The sequence below is a fragment of the Acytostelium subglobosum genome, assembly GCF_000787575.1.
Source record: "Acytostelium subglobosum LB1 DNA, scaffold: scaffold9, whole genome shotgun sequence".
NCBI lineage: Eukaryota > Evosea > Eumycetozoa > Acytosteliales > Acytosteliaceae > Acytostelium > Acytostelium subglobosum.
In genome coordinates this window covers 719,134-744,625 of record NW_012236524.1, presented here as the reverse complement: position 1 = coordinate 744,625, position 25,492 = coordinate 719,134, and the positions used below count along the sequence as shown (strand labels likewise).

General features: G+C 43.8%; 8 protein-coding genes across 8 annotated transcripts; 2 read left to right on the top strand and 6 right to left on the bottom strand.

Annotated features, from left to right (window-relative positions):
• Positions 1–493: 493 nt before the first annotated feature.
• SAMD00019534_052140 (hypothetical protein) lies at positions 494–3,239 on the top strand (the record flags this gene model as incomplete). Its single annotated transcript, XM_012899685.1, has 8 exons — positions 494–625; positions 706–786; positions 844–1,048; positions 1,136–1,208; positions 1,291–1,438; positions 1,503–2,027; positions 2,100–2,195; positions 2,265–3,239. The coding sequence occupies 8 exons, from the start codon at positions 494–496 to the stop codon at positions 3,237–3,239; spliced, it is 2,235 nt and encodes a 744-aa protein (XP_012755139.1).
• A 3,605-nt stretch (positions 3,240–6,844) lies between these two features.
• SAMD00019534_052130 (hypothetical protein) lies at positions 6,845–8,403 on the bottom strand (the record flags this gene model as incomplete). Its single annotated transcript, XM_012899684.1, has 4 exons — positions 6,845–7,459; positions 7,535–8,205; positions 8,277–8,291; positions 8,361–8,403. The coding sequence occupies 4 exons, from the start codon at positions 8,401–8,403 to the stop codon at positions 6,845–6,847; spliced, it is 1,344 nt and encodes a 447-aa protein (XP_012755138.1).
• Positions 8,404–9,023: 620 nt separating this feature from the next.
• SAMD00019534_052120 (hypothetical protein) lies at positions 9,024–14,849 on the bottom strand (the record flags this gene model as incomplete). Its single annotated transcript, XM_012899683.1, has 3 exons — positions 9,024–14,111; positions 14,187–14,546; positions 14,622–14,849. The coding sequence occupies 3 exons, from the start codon at positions 14,847–14,849 to the stop codon at positions 9,024–9,026; spliced, it is 5,676 nt and encodes a 1,891-aa protein (XP_012755137.1).
• A 303-nt stretch (positions 14,850–15,152) lies between these two features.
• Positions 15,153–15,710, bottom strand: SAMD00019534_052110 (hypothetical protein; the record flags this gene model as incomplete). Its single annotated transcript, XM_012899682.1, has 1 exon — positions 15,153–15,710. The coding sequence occupies one exon, from the start codon at positions 15,708–15,710 to the stop codon at positions 15,153–15,155; it is 558 nt and encodes a 185-aa protein (XP_012755136.1).
• Positions 15,711–17,646: 1,936 nt separating this feature from the next.
• On the bottom strand, positions 17,647–19,455 carry SAMD00019534_052100 (hypothetical protein; the record flags this gene model as incomplete). Its single annotated transcript, XM_012899681.1, has 3 exons — positions 17,647–17,681; positions 17,775–18,078; positions 18,160–19,455. Coding segments are annotated over 3 exons (1,635 nt in total), but the record flags the coding sequence as incomplete, so codon positions are not given.
• Positions 19,456–21,028: 1,573 nt separating this feature from the next.
• SAMD00019534_052090 (hypothetical protein) lies at positions 21,029–21,529 on the top strand (the record flags this gene model as incomplete). The annotated part of the gene is made up of 2 exons (XM_012899680.1): positions 21,029–21,236; positions 21,315–21,529. The coding sequence occupies 2 exons, from the start codon at positions 21,029–21,031 to the stop codon at positions 21,527–21,529; spliced, it is 423 nt and encodes a 140-aa protein (XP_012755134.1).
• Positions 21,530–21,631: 102 nt separating this feature from the next.
• SAMD00019534_052080 (hypothetical protein) lies at positions 21,632–23,005 on the bottom strand (the record flags this gene model as incomplete). Its single annotated transcript, XM_012899679.1, has 1 exon — positions 21,632–23,005. One exon carries the CDS (start codon positions 23,003–23,005, stop codon positions 21,632–21,634), a length of 1,374 nt encoding a protein of 457 aa, XP_012755133.1.
• Positions 23,006–23,680: 675 nt separating this feature from the next.
• Positions 23,681–25,221, bottom strand: SAMD00019534_052070 (hypothetical protein; the record flags this gene model as incomplete). Its single annotated transcript, XM_012899678.1, has 3 exons — positions 23,681–24,215; positions 24,304–24,572; positions 24,637–25,221. 3 exons carry the CDS (start codon positions 25,219–25,221, stop codon positions 23,681–23,683), a joined length of 1,389 nt encoding a protein of 462 aa, XP_012755132.1.
• Positions 25,222–25,492: the final 271 nt, after the last annotated feature.

The following is a 25,492-nucleotide window of genomic DNA, read 5'->3' as shown; positions in this document are numbered from 1 at the left end:
TATTCAACTTCCTAATTGGGACCTTGAACAGGTGTTATCACGTTCTACATTGAGTAGAACACTGCTTTAATCGTGTGTATCCCTTTAAATCAATTCATAGAGGTTCGGGATTAGTTTCGGAACTTGAATGAAATCTAGTGAAGTGATCGAGATATCTTGTGAGCTCATTTTAATTTTATGTCTTTGCAGCTCGCACCCCTCTCTGTTCAGTTTGATGATCCTTACCATGACTTTTCAAATGCATTGTATCAGTCACTTGTAATGGGGTGTGTGTATGTGAGTGTGTCAACCCCTAGCTTGGTGCCAACACCAACACACACACTCTCACTCTAACAACTTGGACCAATCATCAACACTAACAACAACTATCAGTCAATCAGTCAATCAGTCAATCAATCAAATACCTCTCACTCTCTAACTATACTATCTATTTACATTCATTTCAAAAAGAGATAGATAAATAATTTTAGAAATTATGGCGTCTCATAAAGGAATGGCGATCGGAGGTGGTATCCTCGGAGTCATCGGACTCATTCTATTCATTATATCATTGGCTGTTGTACCAGGTGTAGTCAAGCGTGTCGGTGATAACGCTGTAAAGGATGGTATCGTAGTATCTTCACCTGTATGTATAACAACTACTAAATGATCACATCCACAGTCCACAACACTAACATGTCATGCCATTCATTCACTGACATCTAGTCGAGTTCATACTATGAGAATTGGTCAGGTCAATCATCAAGGAAGAACTATTACCTGCAGTACTACTATGCTTACAACTTGGTATGTCTCTAATCCAACATTGAGTAATTGAACGAATACAACTAACTCAATGTATAGACCAACGCTGCAGACGTACTCGCTGGAGGCAAACCAATCTATAATCAAGTTGGACCATTCAACTACCGTTACTACTGGGACTACTTGAACGTTTCGTTCCCAGACAATGGCAACCAGGCCACCTATTCACAGAGGAAGTTCTACGAGTTTGATTCCGAGACTTCCAAGTTGCCAGAGGACACTCTTATCACCAACATCAACCCAGGTATGTGTCTCTTTGGCTTGCATGACCCATGTTGAGTTGGAGTCTTCCTAACACCCATCCATCAATCATATCCACGCTCGCTCACAGCATTCATTGGACTTATGCAACAGACTAAAGACAGTACAAGCTTCCTCATGGTTGGTACATTCCCAACTATTAAGTGAGTAGTTGTGGACATTGACAAGGCCTATGACAGCACAGACTAACACCTCTCCTCTCTCACTCTCTACCCCCAACTTAAGCATGTTCATGCCATACCTGAACTCTGTCTACTTCAAGACCTTGGCCCTGTCTTACAATGTTATCCCAATCTTCAATAATCAGCTCAAATCATTGATTGCTGATGTTACCATTGATGCCTTCTACAGTTCATGGGCCAATGACACAACTGTATGTGGATCGACCTTATTTGTGCACGCTCACTCATCCTAACTCTCTCACAACCGTCCATCAGTTGCCAACCACATCGACCCATTGGGCAGGAATGATCATTGGTGCCAACCCACCCACAGGCATCACAGTTGAAGCCGCCAAGTTGATCTTTGACGCTACCTCTGGATTGTCGATCTTGAACTACACCGTTGGTCTGCCACTCTGGTACAATGCATCGTTTGGTGAAGCCACCGCCACTCAACAGCTCACTACTGGCCTGGGCATCACCCCTGCCCAGATGAACTCTGTCATCGGTTGGTGGATGAACGGAACCAACTCCTACTCGCTCAATGCCACCACGCCCCTTCTCACGAGTTGCAATGCTACCAGCATGGCCGACCCCATGCTCGGATTCTGCCAGCTCTACAATAGACTGGCATTGAACGGTACCTCAATCTCCCAGTTCAACATTATCAACAACATCTTCAATCCAACTCAAGGCGCACCAGAGATCCTCGGTCTATCAGAGCCTATCCAGAAGCTATATGCCTATTTCTTCTTACCATACTTTGGACCATACAACCTCAACAACATCAATGGTGGAGCTGTATGTGACATGATATATCATATGTCCCCCGGAGACCAGACTACTAACCATCCCATCTATCATTCAATCTAGGCCCTGGCAGCACTCGCAATGGAAGACCCTAGAGGAGTCAACATCTGGGGAATGGATAATACTACAGTTGCAGCATTGGGAAATTGGATGTTTACAGTAAGCGTGTCATGTTTTGCACATGTTTGTTTGGATTACTAATACAATCAATCAACCAATCACATATAGCTTGGTAATTCGAAAGGATACTTTGCAGCTTATGGACGCCAGATAATGACAAATGGAGGTGGACTGATCGCAACCAAGACTGTTGGCGATTGGCTATGGAACTGTAACGACCCAATGCTGAACTACTTGCAAGCCGGAACACCATGTGCTCTGCAGTCCAACTACACTATCCCACCACCAACCACGATCAACTCTGGCAAGAACGACAACCGTCTTGTCAACTCCTTGGTCAAGTGGCAGAACCTCACCGAGCTCCCATTCTGGGCCTCGCCGGTGCCCGTCAAGGGCTACGTCGAGAGTGGTCAGTTCCCACCCCTCCAGGACAAGATGGAGACTCTGGACATCTTTGAGGAGAACATCTTCCGCACCATCCAGTTGAACTACTTTAACGACACCAACGTCGATGGTATCAAGACCAGGAGATACTATCTCCAGAACGACAGCTTCCCCGTCGACCCTACCTACTTCACCACCCAGGCCGGCTTTGCCAACCTCACCTCTGTCCAGGATGGAGTGCCCGCATTCATCACCCTGTGGGACATGTGGGAGGTTGACACCAGTATCTCGTCCAAGGTGGACGGCCAGAACCCCACTTACGAGAACGCCGCCATCCCACTGGATCTCGAGCCAATCACTGGCAATGCGCTCTACTACAACCTGAAGCTCCAGCTCAACTTCTTGGTGGACAACACCATCCCCGCCTGGGACGGCTCGTGGCAACTCTACAACAAGATCTCGTCCAACATTTACTATCCATCATGGAAGATTGGTCAGACTGCCATGCCCAGCAGCGACAGCATCAACCAGCTCAAGAGCCAGCTCAAGACTCTGCGCGCACTCAACATTGTACCCGAGGTGGTACTTGCCCTTGTAGGAGGTCTGATGTTCCTAGGTGGTGTCATCATGGGTAGCATTGGATACATTCGCTACAGACGTGGTTACTCTGGTCTCAACGAGGCTGTACCCTTGCTCTAATCTTTCCTTATTCTTCAAGTGTTCGAAAGACATTAAATAAATAAAAAATAAATATATAATCAACACATTCCCATCCAGATAAAATGGATCTGGATGGGTATACATCTAGATGTGACACGCTTAAGGAACATCTCACATTGTTATAAATACCAAGAGTATTTCATTTTAATCCATTTAATTTTAGTTAGTTAGTTAACAACAATATATATTTGTTTCAAATGACCAGTTCTATAATTAATATATTAAAAGAGTATTTAAAAGATAATACTTTGTCAACGGAACAACTTAAGAGATTGAAAGTTGGAGTTGATGAGTACAAAATGAAAAGAAGCTTTCAAGACCTTTCTACTATGTTACCTATATTGTCAGAGGTGAGTTAGATCTTTTTCTCCATCAATACCAAACTACTCATAATTAATAATTTTTTTTATTATTATATTTTTTTAGACTTTAACTAGATGTATAGACAACGATCAAGATGAAATTGAGAATATCAATATCAAAGATACAATTATTCATTGTTTAGTAGGAATATATGACTTTGACCATGATGAAACAATTGATCTTCCAACAAAATCAGATTTTGGTCATTTGTGGACGGACATAATATATGTCAACATTCAAGAGGTTACAAAGGTTTTCCTGATCATATCCATTTATGACAAAGAGGATAGCCATTTACCAGGTTTAACAAATCCAGAATTTCTTAATACCTTGCTCGATACCAGAAAGCTCAAAGAAAATGATGACATTATAGATTCAACTTTTTTCCCTCTCTATATTGAATATATCAAAAGGTATGGTTCCCATGAGCACGTTTACTTCAATATTTGCAAAGCATTTGGATTTGATCGAGTTGAGGAGGCTCTAGAGACTTGGTTGTTGTCGAATGTATATAACAATAACGATTTGGAGGTCGTCGACAACGAATATCGTCAGGATTCAATTTTGGAGACGAAGATGTATGTCCTCTATTATTTATCCAACAAACAAACTTCATTATTTTTGATCAATAACAAACAATTAGTGTTTGAGTAAGTAATTATTTTTTATTCTCTTTTTCTATATTTATTAATTTTATACTTTAATTTTTTATTTAGCATCTTAATGAAAGGATTAAAGGATAAATTTGATATATATTATGATTCTGAATTATTTTCTCATTCTCCTCTATGGGTTGAGTTAAAGAGAATATTCAATATAATACTAGATAAGACAACAATGAAACAGGAAAATCATGATAAAATGATCAATTTATTGGCTTGCGACATCCATCAAGAATCAAATGAACTATTTAAACTACTCTATCCATACCTTGGGACCGTCGAGAAATATCTTCAATGTTTTACTAAAATCAATCACATCAACCAATCTAGATTAATAAATCTCTCGAAAGATTTTATTAAAGAGGTACGTAATCATGTTTGATAAAACAGATGAATTATTAATAATACTTATCATAATAATAATAATAGAATTACAAAGAATATGAAAAAGACATTCTGAATTTGTTTAATGGCACTGATTATAATTGTTTCATTGTTCTTGATACAATTATCCAATGTTTCAATAACATTGAAGGAACTTATCAACATCCTTTAATTTCATCTCTAATCAATCATTTGGTTGGTATTTCAAAGTACAATATCACCAATTACTTGAAAAAGAAAGATGACTTTTATATTAGGAGAGAAGAATCAACCAGTTCTTATATTATGACAATCAGCTCTTGTATTCGTGGATTGCTCTCATTATACCAAATAGGAGGTGAAAAATTACATAATTACTTTGATATTGCAATGGCGATGATTCTTAAGGTATCCCCTAATACTCTAATAATGAGTTCTGAAGATATTATTACTGATAATCGAAATGGATCAATTATCAAACAATTCTTCCAGGATAATTTAAAAATACTTATTCCATTTTTAAAAAATTATCAATTTATTTCCAAATGCATCTATTATTCTCTGTTAAATGGACCAGATTTTATCGATGATATAATGCCTCATTTGGTCAACAAAGATTCCTGCTCTGGCTATTCAGTCTCCAAACTTATGATAATTTATATTAAGTGTCCAACAACTTTGCTTCATCTTCTGAAGTACCTTCATTATTATAAACATATGACTGGATATAATTATGATATTTTCAAAACCAATTACAAAGCTACAAAAAAACTGATATTGGACAATATTTCATCAAACCCTGAACTAGTACAACAATTCAAAGAGTTTCAGAAACATTCTTTATTTTCCAAAGAATCCAGCTATCTTAATGCTATCCCTATTGATATGCCAATGCCAAGATTGCCAATTATGGTAATGAGAGGCATAATTGAACTACTTATAAAAGACAATACTCTTAGTTCAAAGTGGAAGGTCTTATTATCAACGGTATCATCACAGTTTCATTTGGCAATTTCCCATTTTATGATTTTCAAATGGCTACCAAATGAGAATGATATATGCTCTACAATCAAGGATATTGGATCAAAATATTGTCTCTTCAAATCTCCTCCTTTGAATTTCCAGGCATTCTCTTTTAAATATATTCCATTAGAGCATTTTAAATCCTTCATTAATCAATTGGAATCATTGGTGGCTCCCATTGATTTTAGCAGAATCAGGAAACAAACAATGACGCTTTCATATCAGGGACATCAATTAATGTTTAAAGCTCCAAATTTAAAACATTTGAAACTTATTGAGATGCCTGATATACACTCCAAGTATTCTTGGTTGTCATCACCTAGGCAACTAGAAAACTACAAGAGGGACTATGGATTAGAAATCTTAACTATATATGACAGAACCGAAACTAGTTTATTGAAGAAATTTCTCTCTTTTAATATTGGAAAGTCCATTCAATCATTAGAAGTTCATTCTTTCGAACCCTTTGAAACTATCGATTTGGATGATATTCCATCTAAACAATTTAAAGTCAGACTATATCAAACATCATTCAATCCAAACTTTTTTCTTCAGAAAGATTCATTTAATTTCTTACATATCACTGTATTGGAAATATCATTCAAGATCTCCTTTAACCAACTAAGTCATTTCCAGAATCTAAACAAACTCATAATAGATGCATTTGATCTTCAACCAAATTCTTCTTTATCTCCAGATCAACTAGAATCACTTCAAAATTATTTTGTGAGGAACACTGGAGAACTGGACACCCTAATTATCCAACTTCCTAATCTATCTCATGTTGTTGATATTCTTCCCCAGGTACAAACCCCTATCAACAAGTTAGAACTTGTAACCAATTTTCAAGAGATCATACAGTCCGATATTAATTCTTCACTTCAAAGACACCTGTCCACTCTCTGCACTTCACTCAAACAACCAATATTCAACAATATCTCCTATTTGGAAATCTATTGCAAATATATCGTTTCTATTGGCAGTTACAATATTTACTCAAATACGCAAGTGCCCATTACCAAGTTGATGCCTCTCAACATCCATACTTTGACAAAGTACATTCTATCTCCTCTCCATTTCCACCCTGAGGCTGGAAGTACTACCAAGTTCTATCGACTCCCCATCTATTGAATATGAATACATTTTATTTTATTGTTCCAACAAGTATGGGGATTATCCCCTCTCTACATTGGTGTTCTCAAACTGTTGACTAAGATTATTATTGTTGTTCATATTGCTGCTGCTTCCATTGTTGTTGTTGTTGTTCGCCATGTTTTCGCTGCTGCCAAAGTCGGTAGAGTTTAGATAGTTGTCGCTGTGTACAATGTGATTGTTGCTGTCATTGAGGTCATAGCTCGAGGTCAGACCGCCAGACGGTTGCGTCCTGCTGGTCTCCCAAGCAAACTTCTCCAAACTGGTGCTACTGGCATGTAATATATTCCTTGAACTACGCATTGATTTGAGTTGGATGTCACCATGTTGCTGGTGACTTTCATGATGATCATTGTTTGTCGTGTGATGCTGATGTGGGGGCAGTCGACTACCAGCAACACGTGGAGATGATGGTGCAGAGTTGGCCAAAGATGAATGATACATCCTCTTGTTATACATCCTCACCAATTGAAGTGCTGTGATGCTGAAGAATGTCCAGAGTGCACCCCATGATCCAATCAATTGCAAGAAGCCAGGGCTCTGACGAAATTCCTGATTCTCATATTGATCAAGTCTAACGAAAGCTTTGAATAAGACATTTCCAGCAGCTGAAGCATCGACCTGTCTCGAAATAATCTATTGATCGATTGATTGAATGAGTGATCGAGTGAGTGATTGAGTTGATTGATTAATATCGAATGAATGACATACCTCTCCGACACTGTAGAACTCTCCAAAACCATAATCAAAGATGAATCTTGGCGCGTTGTATATACTCTTGCGTCTGATTGAGATGTCGACCTTTTGAACGACGTATTGGGAGCTGTACCAATAGATGGATTGAGTGTAGTTCTTAATGGTTGGTGGATGCGCAAAGTTGGGGTTGGGAGGGAAGAGATTGAATCGACGCGCAAACACTGAGTACGAGGGTATGTGCTCAGAGATGAGTATGTTGATGGCAGTGTCGTTGTAGTAGTACTTCTTAAAGTCTGCGTCGGACGAGCAACCGCATGATGTGTCGTTGGGTGCGCATGTGCAGCGCACGACGCCAATGTCCAGGTATCGGTAGGTGTTCATGGCGTAGGAGCCCGACATCACCACCTGCTCGAGTGGGCATGACGCCGAGTCGGTCAACACATTGGACGCAGCGTCTTCCGATGGCTGATTATCGGAGAATGTGCACTTTGTTACGTTGAGGTATTCGACCACGCGTGGCTTTGTGTCCTGATCAGTGATGGTGATGTATCGGAACACCACACTGACGTGAGCCGGATCAATCTTTGTGATAGCTCCACTGCGTAATAATACAACACCAACCTCTGGTGTAAGAAGTGGATTGTACTGTGAAGGTATATTTGCATTATATATGATTGATGGTGTTCCTGTTTTGATTGATTGTATGAGTGAGTGATTTATCATGTGATTGATTGATGGAACATGTTGATAATGTTACCTTTTGAGAACTGTGCTACAGTGATTATAATAAAGAATGCTATGATTATTAGTACTATTGTACTGACTATTACACCTAGTTTACTCCTGTGATAGTGATGATTGATGTTGATCTCAGCCTTGCCCATGTCCAAAAGGAACAAGTATCTGGTCTTTGATTCCACCTGGTATCTAAAACTGTTGACTCTCTCCAATACTGTAGGGTGATCGCCATGTTGATGATGTTGGTGATGGTGATGGTGATGGTGTTGATGTTGATAAGGAGTGTCCTCTACCATTGTGATTGATTGATTGTTTGATATATCTAACAAACTAGATTTAAGATATTGATTGAGTGATTGATTGATTGATTGATCACACACAAATAAATAAATAAAGAGTATTGATACAAATAACAAAGATAAACAACTAACTGATTGAGTTGAGGTATGTGGATTCCATGCCCACTAATCGAACAGGCATTGGACCTGTGTGTATGATTGTTCGCACAGAAATGATCAAAAAAGAATGACCCAAAAAACACAATCAACCCCTTCACAAAGGTGTGATCAGTATCCAAAAATGGATTTATCTTCACAAAAACACAATGCACCCGTAATGTCGTCCATGGACAACAATGATTAGACATCTGAAGTTGACATTATTTGTCCGTACAACGTCATCCCATGTATCTCTATCTATTTTTGGTACCAATCATGTCCATGTCATAGTTGACATTTATTCCAGGTTCAAACATGCAAGTTGTCCATTAGACTGATGTCTCGAATGGAATGATCACTAGATTGCCATCGTTCAGACCTATCATCATGTACTTCTCACGCGCCACAAGTGCAACCGTTCGGATAGTGGTCGGACTGTCAAAGCTGTTTACAATGGTGAGGTCGGGAAGACTGCGAACCTTGACGCCACGAGTGCCTCCTGTCACCAGGAATTGCACTGAGTCTCCAACGCCAAGCACGCCACCCTTCTTGACCGACTCGCCAGTAAGCTTGAGGTCGTATAGTCGCTCGTCGCACTGCTCCATCTTAAGAAGCTTGCCATTGAATGAGTGGACGTACAAGTAGTTCATGGAGCAGTATGAAATGATGGTCTGGCCCACGGTCGATATCTTGACAATCTCTACGGCGCCCTTGTGTAGCATCGTGCGGACATAGTTGCCAGTGCGTAGTGTGTGCAGAATGCACTTGCGGTCCTGCGAGCCACTGGCAATCAGGTCCCACTCCTCGTTGATGTCGATGCAGTGCACTGGCTCGTCGTGGCTGCACAGTCGGTATGCGGGCTTGGTCTTTGCCTCTTTGATCAGCGCGGACACGTCGTCCCACACAAGGATGGTGGTATCGGTCGAGGCCGTGGCCAGCGTGTGGCCGCTCGAGCCCATCGATATGCATGTGACCATGCCGCGGTGGAAGTCGCGGTAGATGCGATGTATCTTGCCGTTCTGGATGTTGCAGCACTTGAAGATGCTGTCCCAGTTGGCGCAGGAGAACAGCATCTTGCCGTCGGGCGTCATCACGAAACAATTGCTGATGCATGTGACCGAGTCTGACATGAACAGCGTGTCGATCTGCTTCTCCTTGTACGTGGACAGCGTCTTGTCAATGTCGAATGTGAATGGTAGGTTGTTGGAGGGTGTCGGCACGAACTGATTGACTGCCAGCACACCATCGCGGTACACCAGTACGATTGTGTCGCTGTCTGAGCATGCGCCAATGTGCACGAGTGGCAGACAGCTGTTGGTCTTGAGTATCTTGAATGGATATTGTTGTTGCTGATCTGTGTCTGTGTCGGCATTGGCTGCATTGGCTTGCGCCTGCGCCGCGCCCAATTGTAGCGCGTTGGGGAAGAGGTTGGCAAACTTGGTGAGTATGTCGATTTGTGGACGGTCGAGCTCTTTGAGAGTCTTGCGCTTTGGATGTGGCTTGGTGAAGAGTTGTGGTGGTGTCTGGCCAAACTCTTTGATCTGTGACTCGACTGATCGTCGCTCTTCGGGGTCTTCTTTGTTGAGTGCGGCGTTGCCCTCGTAGGTCAGATGGAAGAAGACGTTGTTGGCTTCGACTGCCGCCTGACCCTTCTGCTTGTAACCAAAGATGAGGTCGATCCAGTGGTTGAGGTGCATCGAGACGTATTCAGACTCGAGCGCCTCGCGGTTCTTCTGGATGAAGAGCTCGGGCGACTCGTGCGCCCATGGTGGCAGGATGAGGTCGCCTGACGTGCTGTTGTGGAAGCCAAACTGGAAGTGCTCGTTGTTGGTCAGGAATTCAGGCATGTAGAAGAACTCGGGCGTGAGCTCCTTGACGTCGGCCAGGTTGGGACTGGTCACGCCGTCCCACATGCGGTCCACCGACTCAAACATGCGCTGCGGGTGGTCCCACACACCGCTCTGCAGCGACAGGTGGTAGGAGGTGAAGGGCTCGAGACGCACGTGGTAGTAGGCGATGATGCCAAAGTTGCTGTAGTGGCTGCCGTACAGGAATGGAGGGATCTCTGCATCGTTGAACGAGTGATAGCGTTGGATGAGTGTGTCCAGACGCTGCTGGTTGAGCGCGCCAATCGGCTTCTTGAGGTCGCGGAACGATGCGTCGCTGGTGAGGTCGAGGTGCTCTGAGTGGTAGTCCGCGACCACCTGTGGGAAGATTGGATACTGTGACGTGTCGTTGTACGTGCGACCGGCGATCGTGTTGAGATGCATCAGGTACTCAAAGTTGCTGATCTCACGGTTCTTCCAGCGTTGGGTGTAGTTGAGTCGCTTGATCAGCTTGGAGGGCGAGTCTGCGTGCTTGACCTTGAGCTGCGGCGGGTGAAGTCCGGTGATCTTGTTGAACACCTGCACCGACTCGTTGTCCGAGGCGAACGTGAACATGTAGCTCTTGTGGTGCAGGAACACCTCGATGGCGTTCCAGCGCAGTAGGTAGCGTCGACGATGTATCTCAAGCAGATCCTTCACCTTGAATGTGTAGTAGTTCTTGATGCGCACGCATCCGTGGTCTGGCTCCAGCGTCAGTTTGCCCGTCACCTCGTCGATCTGAGGCGGTGACTTGTCAAAGCAGAGCTGAAGGGTTGTGAGTGACAGCACTCCCTTGATCAAGCCGATGGGCGTGACCATGCCACATTGATACACGCCAACAATCTTCTCTGGCTGTTGCAGTTGCTGAGACTGGGACAAAAGGTCGCGCGTCGAAGTCTCCGACAGACTGTTCTTGATCGGTGAGCTGGTGTTGAGTATTGAGTGTTGATGCTGTAGCTTGGTGGGTGTTCTCATCAGTGATGACTTGTCAATGGTCGAGTCCTGTCGTGTGATGCCAGGTGATTGGAGCGCATTCGTATTGCCACTGCCTGACACAGATGTGTCCAATTGTTGCTGGTCCAGTCCCAACAATGAGTTGGAGGCTCCCAATTGTCGCTCGATAGCAAGTGTTGTGTTGGGGTCTAGTAGTGGGTCGAGACGCAGTCGAACAATGATGCTGCCCAGGCCATCGCCAGAGTCATGATCGATGTAGTAGCGATCCCTGTCCGATGTATAGATGTCCACGATAGCACGTCTATTCCTTCCAAACTTGTTCTGTTTGGACAATCCCTTGTAGTCTGAGCCAAGGTAGTTGCGCTTGAGCTTGCGTCTCATGCGACCTGGACCCTCGGAGCGGTCCAGTTTCCAACGTACTACGGTCGTGTCCTCGTAATCTACCAGGGATGTCGCGTTCTGTCCAAAGGGGTCACTACTGCTGGCGCCTGGGCTTTGAACTGATGATGACACAGTCCTGTTCAGCAGGCTGTTTGGTCGTGGCGGAGAGGACGACGGAGACATGGCCGGCGACATTGTTGCAGGCGACATGGTAGTAGGGGACATGGTCGTGGGTGACATTGTCGATGTGACCATTGACGCGCTGGATGAGGCAGCAGCCGCGTGTGTGTTTGGTATGCCCAACTCCTTCAGACGATATATCAGTGGCATGTTGTACAGTGTCTGTGTGCTAAACTCCAATGACTTCTTCACCTTGGCACCACTCAGGTTGCCAGCTCTCGTGCGTCGCAGTTTGATCCAGTGGCGATACAATAAATATGCGTGCTTCTCATCGAGAGGCACCAGTTCGCTGCGTCGCGCCATCTCATCCGTAACGTCAATGTCCCATAAATAGGCCAGGTGCTTGGGCAATGGGATCTGTGTGGGGCCAAACTGCTGGATGGGCTTGGGCTGGTCGTTGATGAGCTCGCCAAAGAACAGATCCTTGGCGGTGAAGTTGAGGTGCTGCGCGGGCAGCATGTCCTCCAGCATCTTTGTGATGTCGTCCTGATTCTCCACGGTGGACTCCTTGAGGTAGAGCGCCAGCCAGCGCGTCTCCTGCATGGAGAACACCGGCATACAACTCTCGCGCAATATTACAATGATCTGCGATCGCGATCGCTTGATCCTCTCTGTTGTGGCGATAAATGTTGGTGTCTGCTCGCTTGGGAGTACCATCTCAAGCGTGTAGAAACGCTTCATGATCTCCAACCATCGCTCCACTCTGATGTTGCCACGCCAAAATGCTGCGCTGTTTTGGACTCGCAGTCTGATCGCTTCAAACAGGGCCATCTGTGTGAGTGTGTGCGTGTTGGACCAGAGCTGGAACAGTCGGAAAATGAGATGCTCGATTGACAGCGTGTAGAGTGAGGGGTTGGACGCGCAGTATGATAGCAGGCGACTCAGCGTCTCAATGTCGTCAGGCGTCCAGAATGGCGCGCTGGACGGCAGCGACTGCAGCAGGAAAGAGATGGTCTGGAAGCCCTGTGTCTCGACGATCTGCTCGAGGAACACTGCATTGTTCTCGATGATTGTGTTGAGCAGGCGGAACACGATCGATGGGTGGCCAAAGTTGGTGGGTCGCGGGAATATCGCGATGGGGCTATGTGTCGAGTTGTTTGGGATGGTGATGTACTGTATGAATGTGGATGTGATTGTGGTCTGCTCGTTGATGTCGGCTGGCATAGTGTCGATGCCGTTAATCGGATGTCCTAGCTGTGAGAACAGTGGGTATATCATAGGCAGTCCGCCCACGTATAATAGCTGGTCGATGGGCGAAGTAGTCTTGATGATGTTGACGCCCTCCATCGTAGCGGCATGCGGCAGCTCGCCGCTGGAAATATCGAAGCACAGGGCCTTGTCGGTAGCCTTTGGATAGTACATGAACAACACCTTGATCTTGCGCGACTCGAGGTGCATCTCGTTGTTGAATATGCCAATGGTGCCCTCGCGTGGCAGCTTCTCGATGACCAGGGTGTAGTCTTTGCCCAGGTTGTAGAGCGCCTGCACTTCGACGGGCGTCATTGCTTCGTTCACCATCAGTATTGAGCCCATGCGTCCGATGAAGCCAGCGTTCAGAGTCGATGAGTTGCCGACATGGCAGCGCGTGTAGGTCGTGTCGTTGCGCGGGTAGAGCAGGGGGATCTTCTCCTCCAGCTTGCCATTGACAAAGAACGACAGCTGACTCTTCTTGAACAGGAAGTACTCGTGTGCGATCGTGATGTAGTACCATCGCTTGGGGTGGAAGACAAACTGCGACTTTTGCACTGCGCTCTTGTTCTTGGTCTTGACAGAGTAGCGTAGTGAGTGGCCTTGGAAGCTGCATTCAAAGCCCGTCTCAATATCTGTGAAGAAGCTGTACAAGATGGGAGCGTAGCGCAGATCGACAAAATCCTCCACATTGATCCACAAACTGAATGTATATCCTCCATCGAATGGAACCTTCTCTGGAATCATCAGTCCGCCATTACTCTGATTGAAGTTGAAGTATGAATCTGGACCCTGTCGCGGTCGCAGTATGTACTCAAGTACCTCGACCAGTACACTCCAATAGAATGGCTGTTGTGATTGATTGGTTGGCAGGGGTTAGGTCATGTGATCACCTTGCACTATCTCGTGCGTGCTCGTACTTACACGTTCATCACCGACACTCTCCATTAGACGGAAGAGGTACTTGAGCTCTTTGGGAGTGATGTTGAAACAACAGAGTATTTGCAATGTGATGGATATCTCGCCAATGACATCAGAGTCACGCGTGCATCCAATGAGTAGATTGAGCAGTTTGATGATCCAGCGATCGCTACAACAATAGGTCTGCACCAGAATGTTTGAGAATATCAGACCGTTCAACTTCTTTAGTAACATCATATGAAGATCTCTATTGTCGCTCAATGAGAACGCCGGCAGCTCTAGCAAGACGTTCATGAACATGTGAAAGTAATCAAAGTTCTGCTTTGTCAACGACATTATATCGACCTTGGCCAACTCTACAAGCTAGATTGATTGATTGATTGATTGATCGTGTTAGTGAGTGAGTGACAGGCTGTCGTGTTCGTTTCAAGTACCAACCTTATCAAACACTGAGATGATCTCTCCTAGTTTGGGATGACGTGGATCTTTGGCCTTGGCAAGTAAGCTGAGTACATATTGTTCCTCTATTCTATTCGCAGAGTTTGCTAACATTCTAGGATGTCCAAGTCCAACACTATCCTTAAGTTCAACATTGCCACGTCCATAGTTATTGTTATTATTATTTGTTGATGTTGATGTTGATGTTGTTGATGTTGTTGATGTCATTCTAATTTATTCACACGATCACTCATCACTTGTGTTATGTATATGTACTATGTATATGTATGTAATAATAATAATAATAAGATAATATAAGAATGATTGAATGAACAATCTTGAAACCTGATGTTGATTGGTTGCACCCTCGTTCACCAGGGTTTTGGCTTGAGGATCGCAGATTTCATGGTGGAGAGTGGGGAATCTATGTTTTGGTAAAAGTAACAATCCCCATAAATCAAGTATAAGTCGAACAGATAATAACATGTAATACTACAAGTACGAAGTATAAGTATAGGTTAAGAAGGAATGCTACTTGAATAGCTTTGCTTTAGTATTGCTTCTAAGAAGAAGTGGTGTTTGTCCAGCAGACTCTGGACATGTACAGGATATTGATGATGATGATAATGACAACTTGTTGAATGTTGGTGTTGATAGTGATCTTGACAAAGTTGTAGATAACTTGGTCTCCATTGCATACTCTACATTTGTAGAGTTTATATACTCTGTATGCAATGGTAGTAATATCCTTTCAATCTCTAATATCTTGTCTCTTTGTGATTGGATGCCACTGATCAATGCTGGCTTGATCTTGTCTATGATGCCCTGGGCTGCGGCCAACATCTCCATGAACAAGTCTGGCGTCACATCAATAGTATTATCCATCTCGTTATATTGATGATCTGGACTCATCATCATTATCATTGATGTATCAGTCGATAATTGATCCAATATTATTGAGATTGGGTCGGAGGCAGGTGCTTCATTCGATGAGTTGGACCTCATTTGAAGTTGTTTGGCAACGGATACCAAGTCTTTGTTGATTGTGTTGCGTATGAGTTTGACACCCATCAGTGATGGTGAAACCATTGCAGGACAGAGCAGCCTGAGGAAAAAGAATCCGCAAACTATTGACCTCCAATGTTCGGTATACCTCCTGGAAACATATTGTCTTAACATGTGACAACAGAGTTGGATTCGTCTCGGACATATATACATCAGGCTAACAATCCTCTCCAACAATCTTTCCATCTCTTGATTGATGTCCAACTGTTTGCCCATTGCTTCCAACTTATTAATATGTGAATATACAGGTAATAGTATACTACGAATATATATATCACATGCATGATCAGCACCAACATATATCTTGATCATCTCCACAACTATTGACTTGTTGGTTCGGAATAATGTAGCATGATTATTATTATCCTCCACTTCACTTTGAATAAATGATTCCAACAAATATTCAAACTCCTCTAACAATATCTTCATGATAAATAAATTATTATTATAATTATTATTATTAATATTATTAAGTTGACTAATTATTTGTATACTAAATTATTTGAATGAATATGATCATTTATATATATATGTCCTTTAAAGTGAGAATGTTAGATAGAGTTATCGGAGATGTGGAGTGTGTGGAGTGCGGCACGTACATCGTATCGTCCTTCCAGGACTTGATAGACTCTACCATTCCATTCAATCTCACAATAATAATTATTTATAAACTTTGTTTACAATTGCAATCACCAGCAGCGAACCTCACTCAATGGACCTATTGATAACACACACAACCACATACTCCAACTCAAACAATAAATCGATTGATCCCGCTACCAATATATTGGGAGTCAGGACTCTATCTCAATCTTAATCTTATTTACTTTACTTGGTTATTGGGGAGGGTCTATGAATGGTTGAATGGGTAGTGTCCTCTCATTGAGGTTAGGTCGCGTTGCCACCACCATCAACAGCAATGACTCGTAGTTGGCAATCAAGATGGGTTGGCCCTCACTACTACTATATCTGACACCCCATTATCAGGTATTGTATGTATTAACAACATGTTGGACTGATCTTACCCCATTTGATCATATGTTGACCACATTGGCAACAGAGTCACCACTTTCACACACACTGTTGTTGCCTTTGATGATTAATGATCCAACACAAAAAGAAATAGAGAGGGTCACTTCTCATAGCCATTATTGGGGTAGGTAGCAAGCCATTCCATATCCAAATATATTGATCACAGCCAGGGACCAATTATCATATGACAATATCTGTATCACATCATTTAATTGATGTGTTGCAGTGGCGAGTGTGTTTCGCACTCTCAAGACCCACTTATGTTATGATTGAGGCGTGACTATGTTGCCAATGGAATGGAGAATGGTCCTTAATCATCTGGTGGTATAGAACAATGATGCTTATGCTATATTGATGATCAATATAGGAGTAGGTTGGTTGGAGGGAGAGGACACAACTGAATGGTTTATTCATTGTATTCCTTTTGAAATCATAGCAATGCTTGTTGCTTGCTGCTCGAACGTGTTTGATGTAGCAGCCAGACAGCCAGCTGAGAACAAGTATTTGGAAAAAGGTTATATAATCGTACATAATAATATTATTGTCCATCGAAGATGTTGAAGATGTTGTAGTAGTCGTCGTCGTGGTCATGTGGTCTTTCGTCTGTGTGTCCATTCATTCATTCATAGATTGATTGATTGATTGATTCGTTAGTTGGCGCCGGGTGCATTGGGGGATGCAGGGCTTGGCTTGCGAGCTGTCCTATAGTTATCGGTGAAGCCCTTTGTCCCATCTGGACCCTTTGGCTGGCGATATACTGGTGATGAAACAAGGCTATTACTATTGCTACCACCACCGCCATTACTATTACTGTTACTGTTGTTGTTGTTGTTGCCAAATCCATTGATCGATATACTATTGCTAATACTAAATTGTTGTTGTTGTTGTTGTTGTTGTTGTTGTTGTTGTGGCTGGTTGTGGCTGTGCATTATACATTTGTTGTTGTGGCTGTTGTTGTTTGAATTGTTGGGAAATGATTAAAGTGATGCATTGCTCCACCTCCATTGGCTATTGATGATGGTAAGCTGGCACTTGCTTGGAAGATGCTATATCCACCAGGTGTACCACCACCTGTGTTATAATAGTTGTTGTTGTTGTTGTTGTTGTTGTTGCTACTGTTATTGTTGTTGATGTTGATATTGATACTGTGAGGATGACTGATTGGTTCCTTTCGGAAGTTGAAGTTACTTGGTGATGTTGACATGTCTATTTCGGATGATCTATCGCGATTGATACCAAATCCACGTGTAGTGAGGTGAGGATATGATGAGAGCAGGCCGGTGTTTGGCGGTGACTTCTCCCATGACGTGCCCATCGTTGTCCTGGGATCGTTGATGATGCCCAGCGACGGCGTGGACGACTTTGTTGAGGCGCCAGCGTTTGGCGATGGAGCCGCCACCAATGTGTTGGAGAGGATAAAGTTGCCAAGACTCGAAGATACCTCGACTGGCTTTGTGCCAGTGCCACTGTTGCTGTTGATAAACATTGATGAGGTTGGCGTGGACGACAGCGAGGAGTAAGAGTTGGTTGGCGTGGTCGACGAGGGCATCGCAAAGTGCATGCCACCAATGGGCGTAGGTGACGACGAAAGGAAGTGCGCCGAGAGGGCGTCGTCGCCGCCTGTCGGTGTGCCAACGGCCAGCGGCTTCTTATTGATGACGATTGAGCGATTGGGCTCCTCGCCCACAGACGTATGCGTTAGCTTCAGCTTCTCGGCCATGTTGTGTATGTACATTCGTTGGACGCCAGTGAATGCGGCAAAGGTGATCTCGGTAGCGGCGACGTCATCTCTGAACTCGCGCAGCTGGTCCCACACCTTGCGCAACTTCTCATCCTCGAGCACCTCTGGCGGGATCTCGCTTGACTTGCTAACCTTGCGCTTGTACTCTAGACGCACGCGACGACCAAACACATCGGCGCCATTGAGTGCCTCGTACACTTTGATGGCGTCCTCGAGCAGGCGATACTTTACAAAGGCCATGCCACGGAACACTCCCACGCTGTCATAGTGGAAGTTGACTGATTGTGGCGCAGACGGATTGATCTTCTCGAGTATCTCTTGTAGCTGCACCTGTTTGAGTAGGAACGGCAAGTTCTTGAGCACCAACGTCGTGTCGGGCTTGTTCTCCATCATTGACGGCAGCTGGGTGGGCAACGAGGAGCACTGTGGCGAGCCCACAGTTGCAATGCGCGGGTCCTTGCCCGGTGTGATTCGCTTGATCTTCTCGACGAGCAATGTCTGGCCATCGATCTCGCGTCCGCTCAATCGCTCGATGGCGTTGTCCACAGAGTCAGAGTCGAGGAATTGGACAAAGCCAAAGTTCTGTCGGTCTCTAAAGTGATGTGCTCGCACCGATCCACACTCCTCGAGCTGCTTCAACAGAACGGCCAAGTTGATCCTGTCGCCCTTGGAGCTGATCAGCACGGCGTGGCGATCGGACCTGTCCAACTTTGCGTGTCGCTTCTCCTTGTTGGAGAGTTTGGGAAAGCCCACGCCAACAATATTAGTTGCAGCCGATGATGTTGTTGTCGACGTCGATGTCATTGGCACTGGCATTGGCATTGGCATGGGCATGGGCATTGGCATTGGCATCATTGGTGATGCCATATATTGTGATGATGGTGATGAGAAGCCATGTTGTTGTTGTTGTTGATGTTGTAGTAGATGTTGTTGAAGATGTTGTGAATCAGGTGATGGTCGACGCAATAACAGATGTTGTTGTTGGTGTTGATGTTGATGATGTTGTGAGGCATCTTGCTGTTCATTATCAGGTTCACCAAATATCAAGTCTTCAAATGACAAGTCCTCGATCGAGTGTTGCTGCTGCTGTTGTTGTAGCGGCCTCTGAAGATGATGAAATCTATCACTCATCCTCTTATATATGATTTATATATATAAATAAATATATATATTAACTAATTAACTATCTATATTATGACTTAATATGTCATTAAGGTGAGGATGTTAGTCAAAGACCAATGAGAGTTGATTGATTGATTGAATGAATGATTGAGCGAGTGAAGTGAATGATGTGTATGATGTGTGTGTGGTTCGAATGTGTCCACGTTGAATGAATGTTGTTCTCTATCTCTCTATCTCTATCTCTGTCGTAAGTGAGTGAGTGAGTGTGTTTGGCGAGTGAGTGTTAAGGTCCAAACCTTTGTTTGTCAATGAATGAATCAGATAATAAAATATATTTATATATATTTAATATATATATTGTAGTAGTGGTAGTGTAGTAGTTAGTTTATTGGATTAAGTAAGTTGTTCAATAACAACAACAACAACTTAAGAGTTGAGAGGTTGATGGATTCGTCAGACATTCAGTCAGGTGTAAGTAACACCAAAACAAACAACATTATTATAAATCTTATTAATAAAATATGTTGTTGTTGTTGTTGTTGTTTGGTATTCACAACACTACCCTAAATTGGAAGTTCTAAGGAAGATTCGCAATGCAACTTCCCAAACTTTTGGGAAGAATCACCATCCATTCGCACTGTTTTGTGAAATGTCCTGACGACATCATCTCTATTCATAATTGAACTTCATTACTTACTCTTGACAACTTCAAAGACCTTTGAGGCCTTCATGAGGTGTGTGTGTATGATCACTAGAGTAGTGAAGCCAATCAATCGATCAATCCTTTCAAACACACACACACTCACAAGTATAATGATTATAACAGTTGGTGTGGCAGCGTGGCAAGCCTTCAATCACTACCACACTAACTTACTCACGCACTCATTCATTCATGTTTAAAGCTACATGTTAGTAATTAGGGTGGCGTATACGCCTCACTATCACTTACAGAGGAGGAGTATGAGAGGATGGTATTCAATCACTATTGATCATTCATTCATTCATTCATTATGATGTTGTGATGTTAACTTGAGTAGAGAGAGAGATACAAAGAATAGTAAAGAATGCCATCTGGACAAAACTCATCTATTAACTACTTCCAAGCTGGAGACATTGAGTCTGTGTCACCAGTGATTACGAGAGAGGACACTCTTTATAGGATCACTGTTAGACTTCAGATATTATTGGCGTTGATGGCAATGTTACTCATACCATGCCTATTCGCCAGTGTACTCACTCTTGTCAATGGTATAATCTCAATCGTATCCATCTTAATATGTATTGTGGCTACACTCAATCGTAAGAGATTACTTCTACTCACTGTAAGTACTTTAAGTTGGTTGTTGGGCCATGCCCATTCATTCACTCCTAACTCATATCCTACTCTTAGTACCAAGTGACTGGATCGATATCATGTCTACTTTGTTTCGTTGGTATTGTGTATGCCATGGTAACATTAGCAAAGGATGAACAATATAATGGCCAGTTCTTCCACAACAAGGATGTCCTTATCATAGCCATGATAAGTTCATTGATCTGGATGGTCTTGGGTGTATACTCAATTCTCTTGTCGATCCAATTGAAGAGACTACTTGATATCTATATTCCATCAATGGACTATGAATGTGTCTTGCAAGATCCTCCAATCTATCAAAGTATATTGCCATCCAATGTCCAGCCAATTAGACCTGTCCAGGAATCGAACAACAACAACAATCATTACACTGCCAAAGGATGTACTCCAACTTCGTCAGCATCATCCTCATCGTATACACCATCCTACAACACTTTCCAAACATACACCTACCCAGTGGCGCAGAAGCAACAACAATACCAACAGGCCAGCGAGATTGGAGGCTCACCGCCACCTCCATACCAATTCTCCAAGTATCAACTCAACTATCCATCATCATCCTCATCATCGCAATCATTGACATCATCAAAGTAAAGGTAGAAGAAGGTTCGCTCGCAACGATCGATGTGGATAACTCGGTCGTTTTATTCATCCAAATCCATTGATTCATTTGTTCGTTTGATTATTGATTATTCGTTATTCGTCGTCCATTAGAAGCGAGCTGCTCGTGCAACTCGCATCAGATCCACCAATGCACGCGCCGCGGCCCTCGCCTGGCGTCGGCTTGGTCAGATGCTGTAGTATCGACACTAGTGATTGTGAGACGTTGGGACATGACAACAAGTTGATGTTCATGCGAATCAATCGCTCGTTGCCCAGCTTGAGCAGTCCTTGCACAGTGCGATCAGTGAGATTGGGACAACCCATGGCATATAGTACCTCGAGCTGTAGGTGTTCCGTGGCATTCAACAGACAATCATCGTCAATTGCCGTACGCGATACAAACAGTATACGCAGTTGCTTGCATTGCTTGACCACCAGATTGATTGAGTGTGATGTGAGTCGCTTGCATCGACTGACATTGAGTTGGAAGAGTTCGTGACAGTTGATCGAGATGGCTTCGAGTGCCGTGTCGTCTGTGTTCTCGCAGCCGCCCAAGTCGATTGAGCCCAGGCGTGGACATGCCAGGAAGATCGATGCCATCGTGTCGGCAGACAACTCTCTGAGGTTGCTCGCGCTGAATATAACCAAGTTGTTGCAGGCCATGCCCAGCTGAAGGATGGCGCCGTCGGACAGGTGTGCGAGATGGTTAAGGCCCAGTATACGCATTCGAGTGCACAGCTGGCTGGCGGCCAGTGCGTGGATCCCACGGTCGGTGACCTTGTGGCATCGGGCCAGGCCCAAACACTCAATATCCGGTGTTGTGGAGCATAGTGCTTCCATGGTCTCGTCGCCAATCATTGGCATCTCGCCAACACACAGTGTACGCAGTTTAGGCGCCATCGCCACGACTTGTTGGGCGAATCCTGAATCAGTCATTGTGTCAGACTTGCAACGACGCGTGACGAGCTTGGTTAGCGTGGACGAGAACTGGCGAACGAGTAGTGAGAGAGATGCCAACTTGAGGTCGGTGCAGCCACTCAGGTCTAGTACTTCGACGCGTTGGTAACGCGTGCTCATGTCCTCAAAGAAACGATCGATTCGCAATTCAAACTGACTGGCTATTTGTTGTTGGGCGGCCTTTGACTTTAGCAAGTTATGATTATGTCGCTGGAAGATTGGAGGTGAATCCGAGCCCAGCCCCGGTATGAGGAAGCCATAATTAGACACCAAGTTGTTCACTATCGACTCCAAGTTTGCCATCCACTTTGAAGCTGATGATCCATTACCATTGACACTTCCGTTGCCGTTGCCGTTGCCGTTGCCATTGCCATTTCCATTGCCGTTCTCTTGTGAATGTATTGCAGCACCTGACCTCTTTAGAGTCTGAAGAGAGAGCTTTACTTTGGCACTGAGATGCGTGTAGTGACTGTGTGCCTTGGACAAGTCTATTGTATGCCACATTGACATTATAATCTTGTGCCAATGTGCATTGACCAATGATAAAGTATATAAAGTTGATTGATTGAGTGAATGAAGTATCCTATCCAAAATCTCCAATGGCATTGATATCAAGTCTACAACAACAATCTTATTATTATTATTCTCGTCGATGTCGTTCATTCTTGATGATGAAGTTGAAGTTGTTGAAGTTGTTGAAGTTGTTGAAGTTGTTGAAGTTGTTGAAGAAGTTGATGTTGTCGATGTCATTTTACTATTACTATCATTGATGATAAGTTGATCATCATAATCATGATCATTCATTATCATATGTGTATCTGTATATCTCTCTATTCATTCATGTTCATGCTCGCATTGTTAATGACACATGTCTCGAGATTGTTTGTCTTTGGGTTCAGATGAATGAATGAATCTGGGTTCAGACTCGTCAACCCAACCCCCAACATGCGCTCTCTTTCGATTAACCCTGGGGGTGAGGACAACAATGTCACCCAACACGACGAACTCACACACACACACGCCCAACATGCTTGTCCACCAATGATGATGAGCCAGCCTCATGGATTGATTGGGATTGTATACTTTAATATAATGATCGTATCAATCATCTTTGTTTGGAGATGTTGATGAAGGTGATGAAGAAGAGTAGGAGGGGGAGGGCAAAGATGATGATACTGCTGAGAATCAAGCATACTTGGTAACAACCTTTTGTGACTTTGGTGTTGGCACCAAGAATCTAAGAATGAAGAATGATCCAACGAGAATGATTGGTGGCATGAAGCTGAACGAGCGCCAGAGCACAAGAGTCTTGTCAAAGCTGAGGATAAGGAAGGAAGCGCCATAAAAGTTGAGGAACCAAGCGGTGATCATCGATCCAATTATATCGTAGCCAAGCTTGAATGGCTGGATTGGTGTGTCCTTTGGTCCGCTGACAAAGTATGGACGGATCTTGCGACGGATGTCCTTGGCCACCTCGGTCAAGAAGGCAGAGAGCACAAAGAAGATGTAGTAGCCTGGGTAGAATCCGTGCCAGAAGGCAGAGACGGCGTAGGTGCCAATAGTGGACTTGAACGATGGCTTGGTTCCAGCTGGGGCCAATCTCAAATACACGTATGTCTTCAACCAATCAGCAGTGCCCATGTTCCAATAAGTGGATACATCACGAATGTTCGAGGCCAACTCAACCTTGAGTGGAACGACGTTTGTAAGGCGATCCCATCTATATATATATATGTTTGATTGATTAGTATTGGTTGTTAGTGATCATGATGATCATGGTGGCATGATTGGGCAATGTGATTACTTACGTTGGAACTCCATCCTTGAGACCATTGTAGCTCATACCAGAGAGGATGGCACTTCCCTCTGAGACGTACCAGCCAAAGTAGTACTTGAATCTGGAGAGTACGATGTGGAACCACATGCGGAACACTCTCAAGTACAATGGCTCCATGGCAAACTCTGGTGTGAAGAGATATGCAACAGTGTATGTACCGCCTAGAGTAAGGATTGGGAAACAGAGAAGACCCAATACAAAGGTCTTCAAAGCAGCAAATCCAGAACTTGGAATTGTTTTCTAATCAGGAGAATGTTAGTCATTGTCAATCGATCAATCAATCAATCAATGGTGATGTACTTACGAATTCACTAAACATCTCACCGGATGTGTAACGGAGGTAGTCACCAATCTCGATGGTTGGACCGGCGAGGAAGGTTGGGAAGTAGTAGACAAAGCCATAGAACTCTAGGAGGGTTGGGATCTTCTTGATGGATCTCTTCTTCTCGTCGGCCGAGAGCTCAGCAACTGGACGCGATCCATCATATAGGTTCCAGGCGAACGACGTCAGCTTGAGTGTGAGCACCATCTGTGGCGCGGTAAAATCCATCGTCCAGCCCATGTAGTCGACGTACATGCGGTACCAATGGCTGGCGGACATGTAGCCCATGGCAAACACAAAGACGTAGATGTGCGCCACACGTCTTGGCAGCACGTTGACCAAAATATAGACGACGGTCGAGCTGATCAGCGAGTGCACCCAACTGTAGGCTCCAAGTGAGAAGCTGCAATAAGTGATACCGAGCACGATCGACAGTATATGCTTCATATTTGCATTGGGCAGACGTTTCAAGATCATAGCAAATGGGTATGAAGCCATCATACATATGAAGAACTTGATCTGGTCCACCGGGAATCCAAAGTCCAGGTATTGATCGATGTCTATCATTCTATTCTATTATTATTATATTCTATACTATACTATATCGAATGATTGATACAGGTTTGTCGATTCAGATAGCTAACTTGTGTGCGATTGATAACTATCTCTATCCCACTATTAATACTATAAAGGTAGTAATATTGATTGTATGTGTGTATATATATATAAATATGTTTGTGTGTGTGTATCTGTATGAATGAGTCAAAGTGAGTGTTCAAGTTGAATGAATGTATTGGGTCTAGTCTCAGTGTCACTGTCTGTCTCACTTGAATGAATC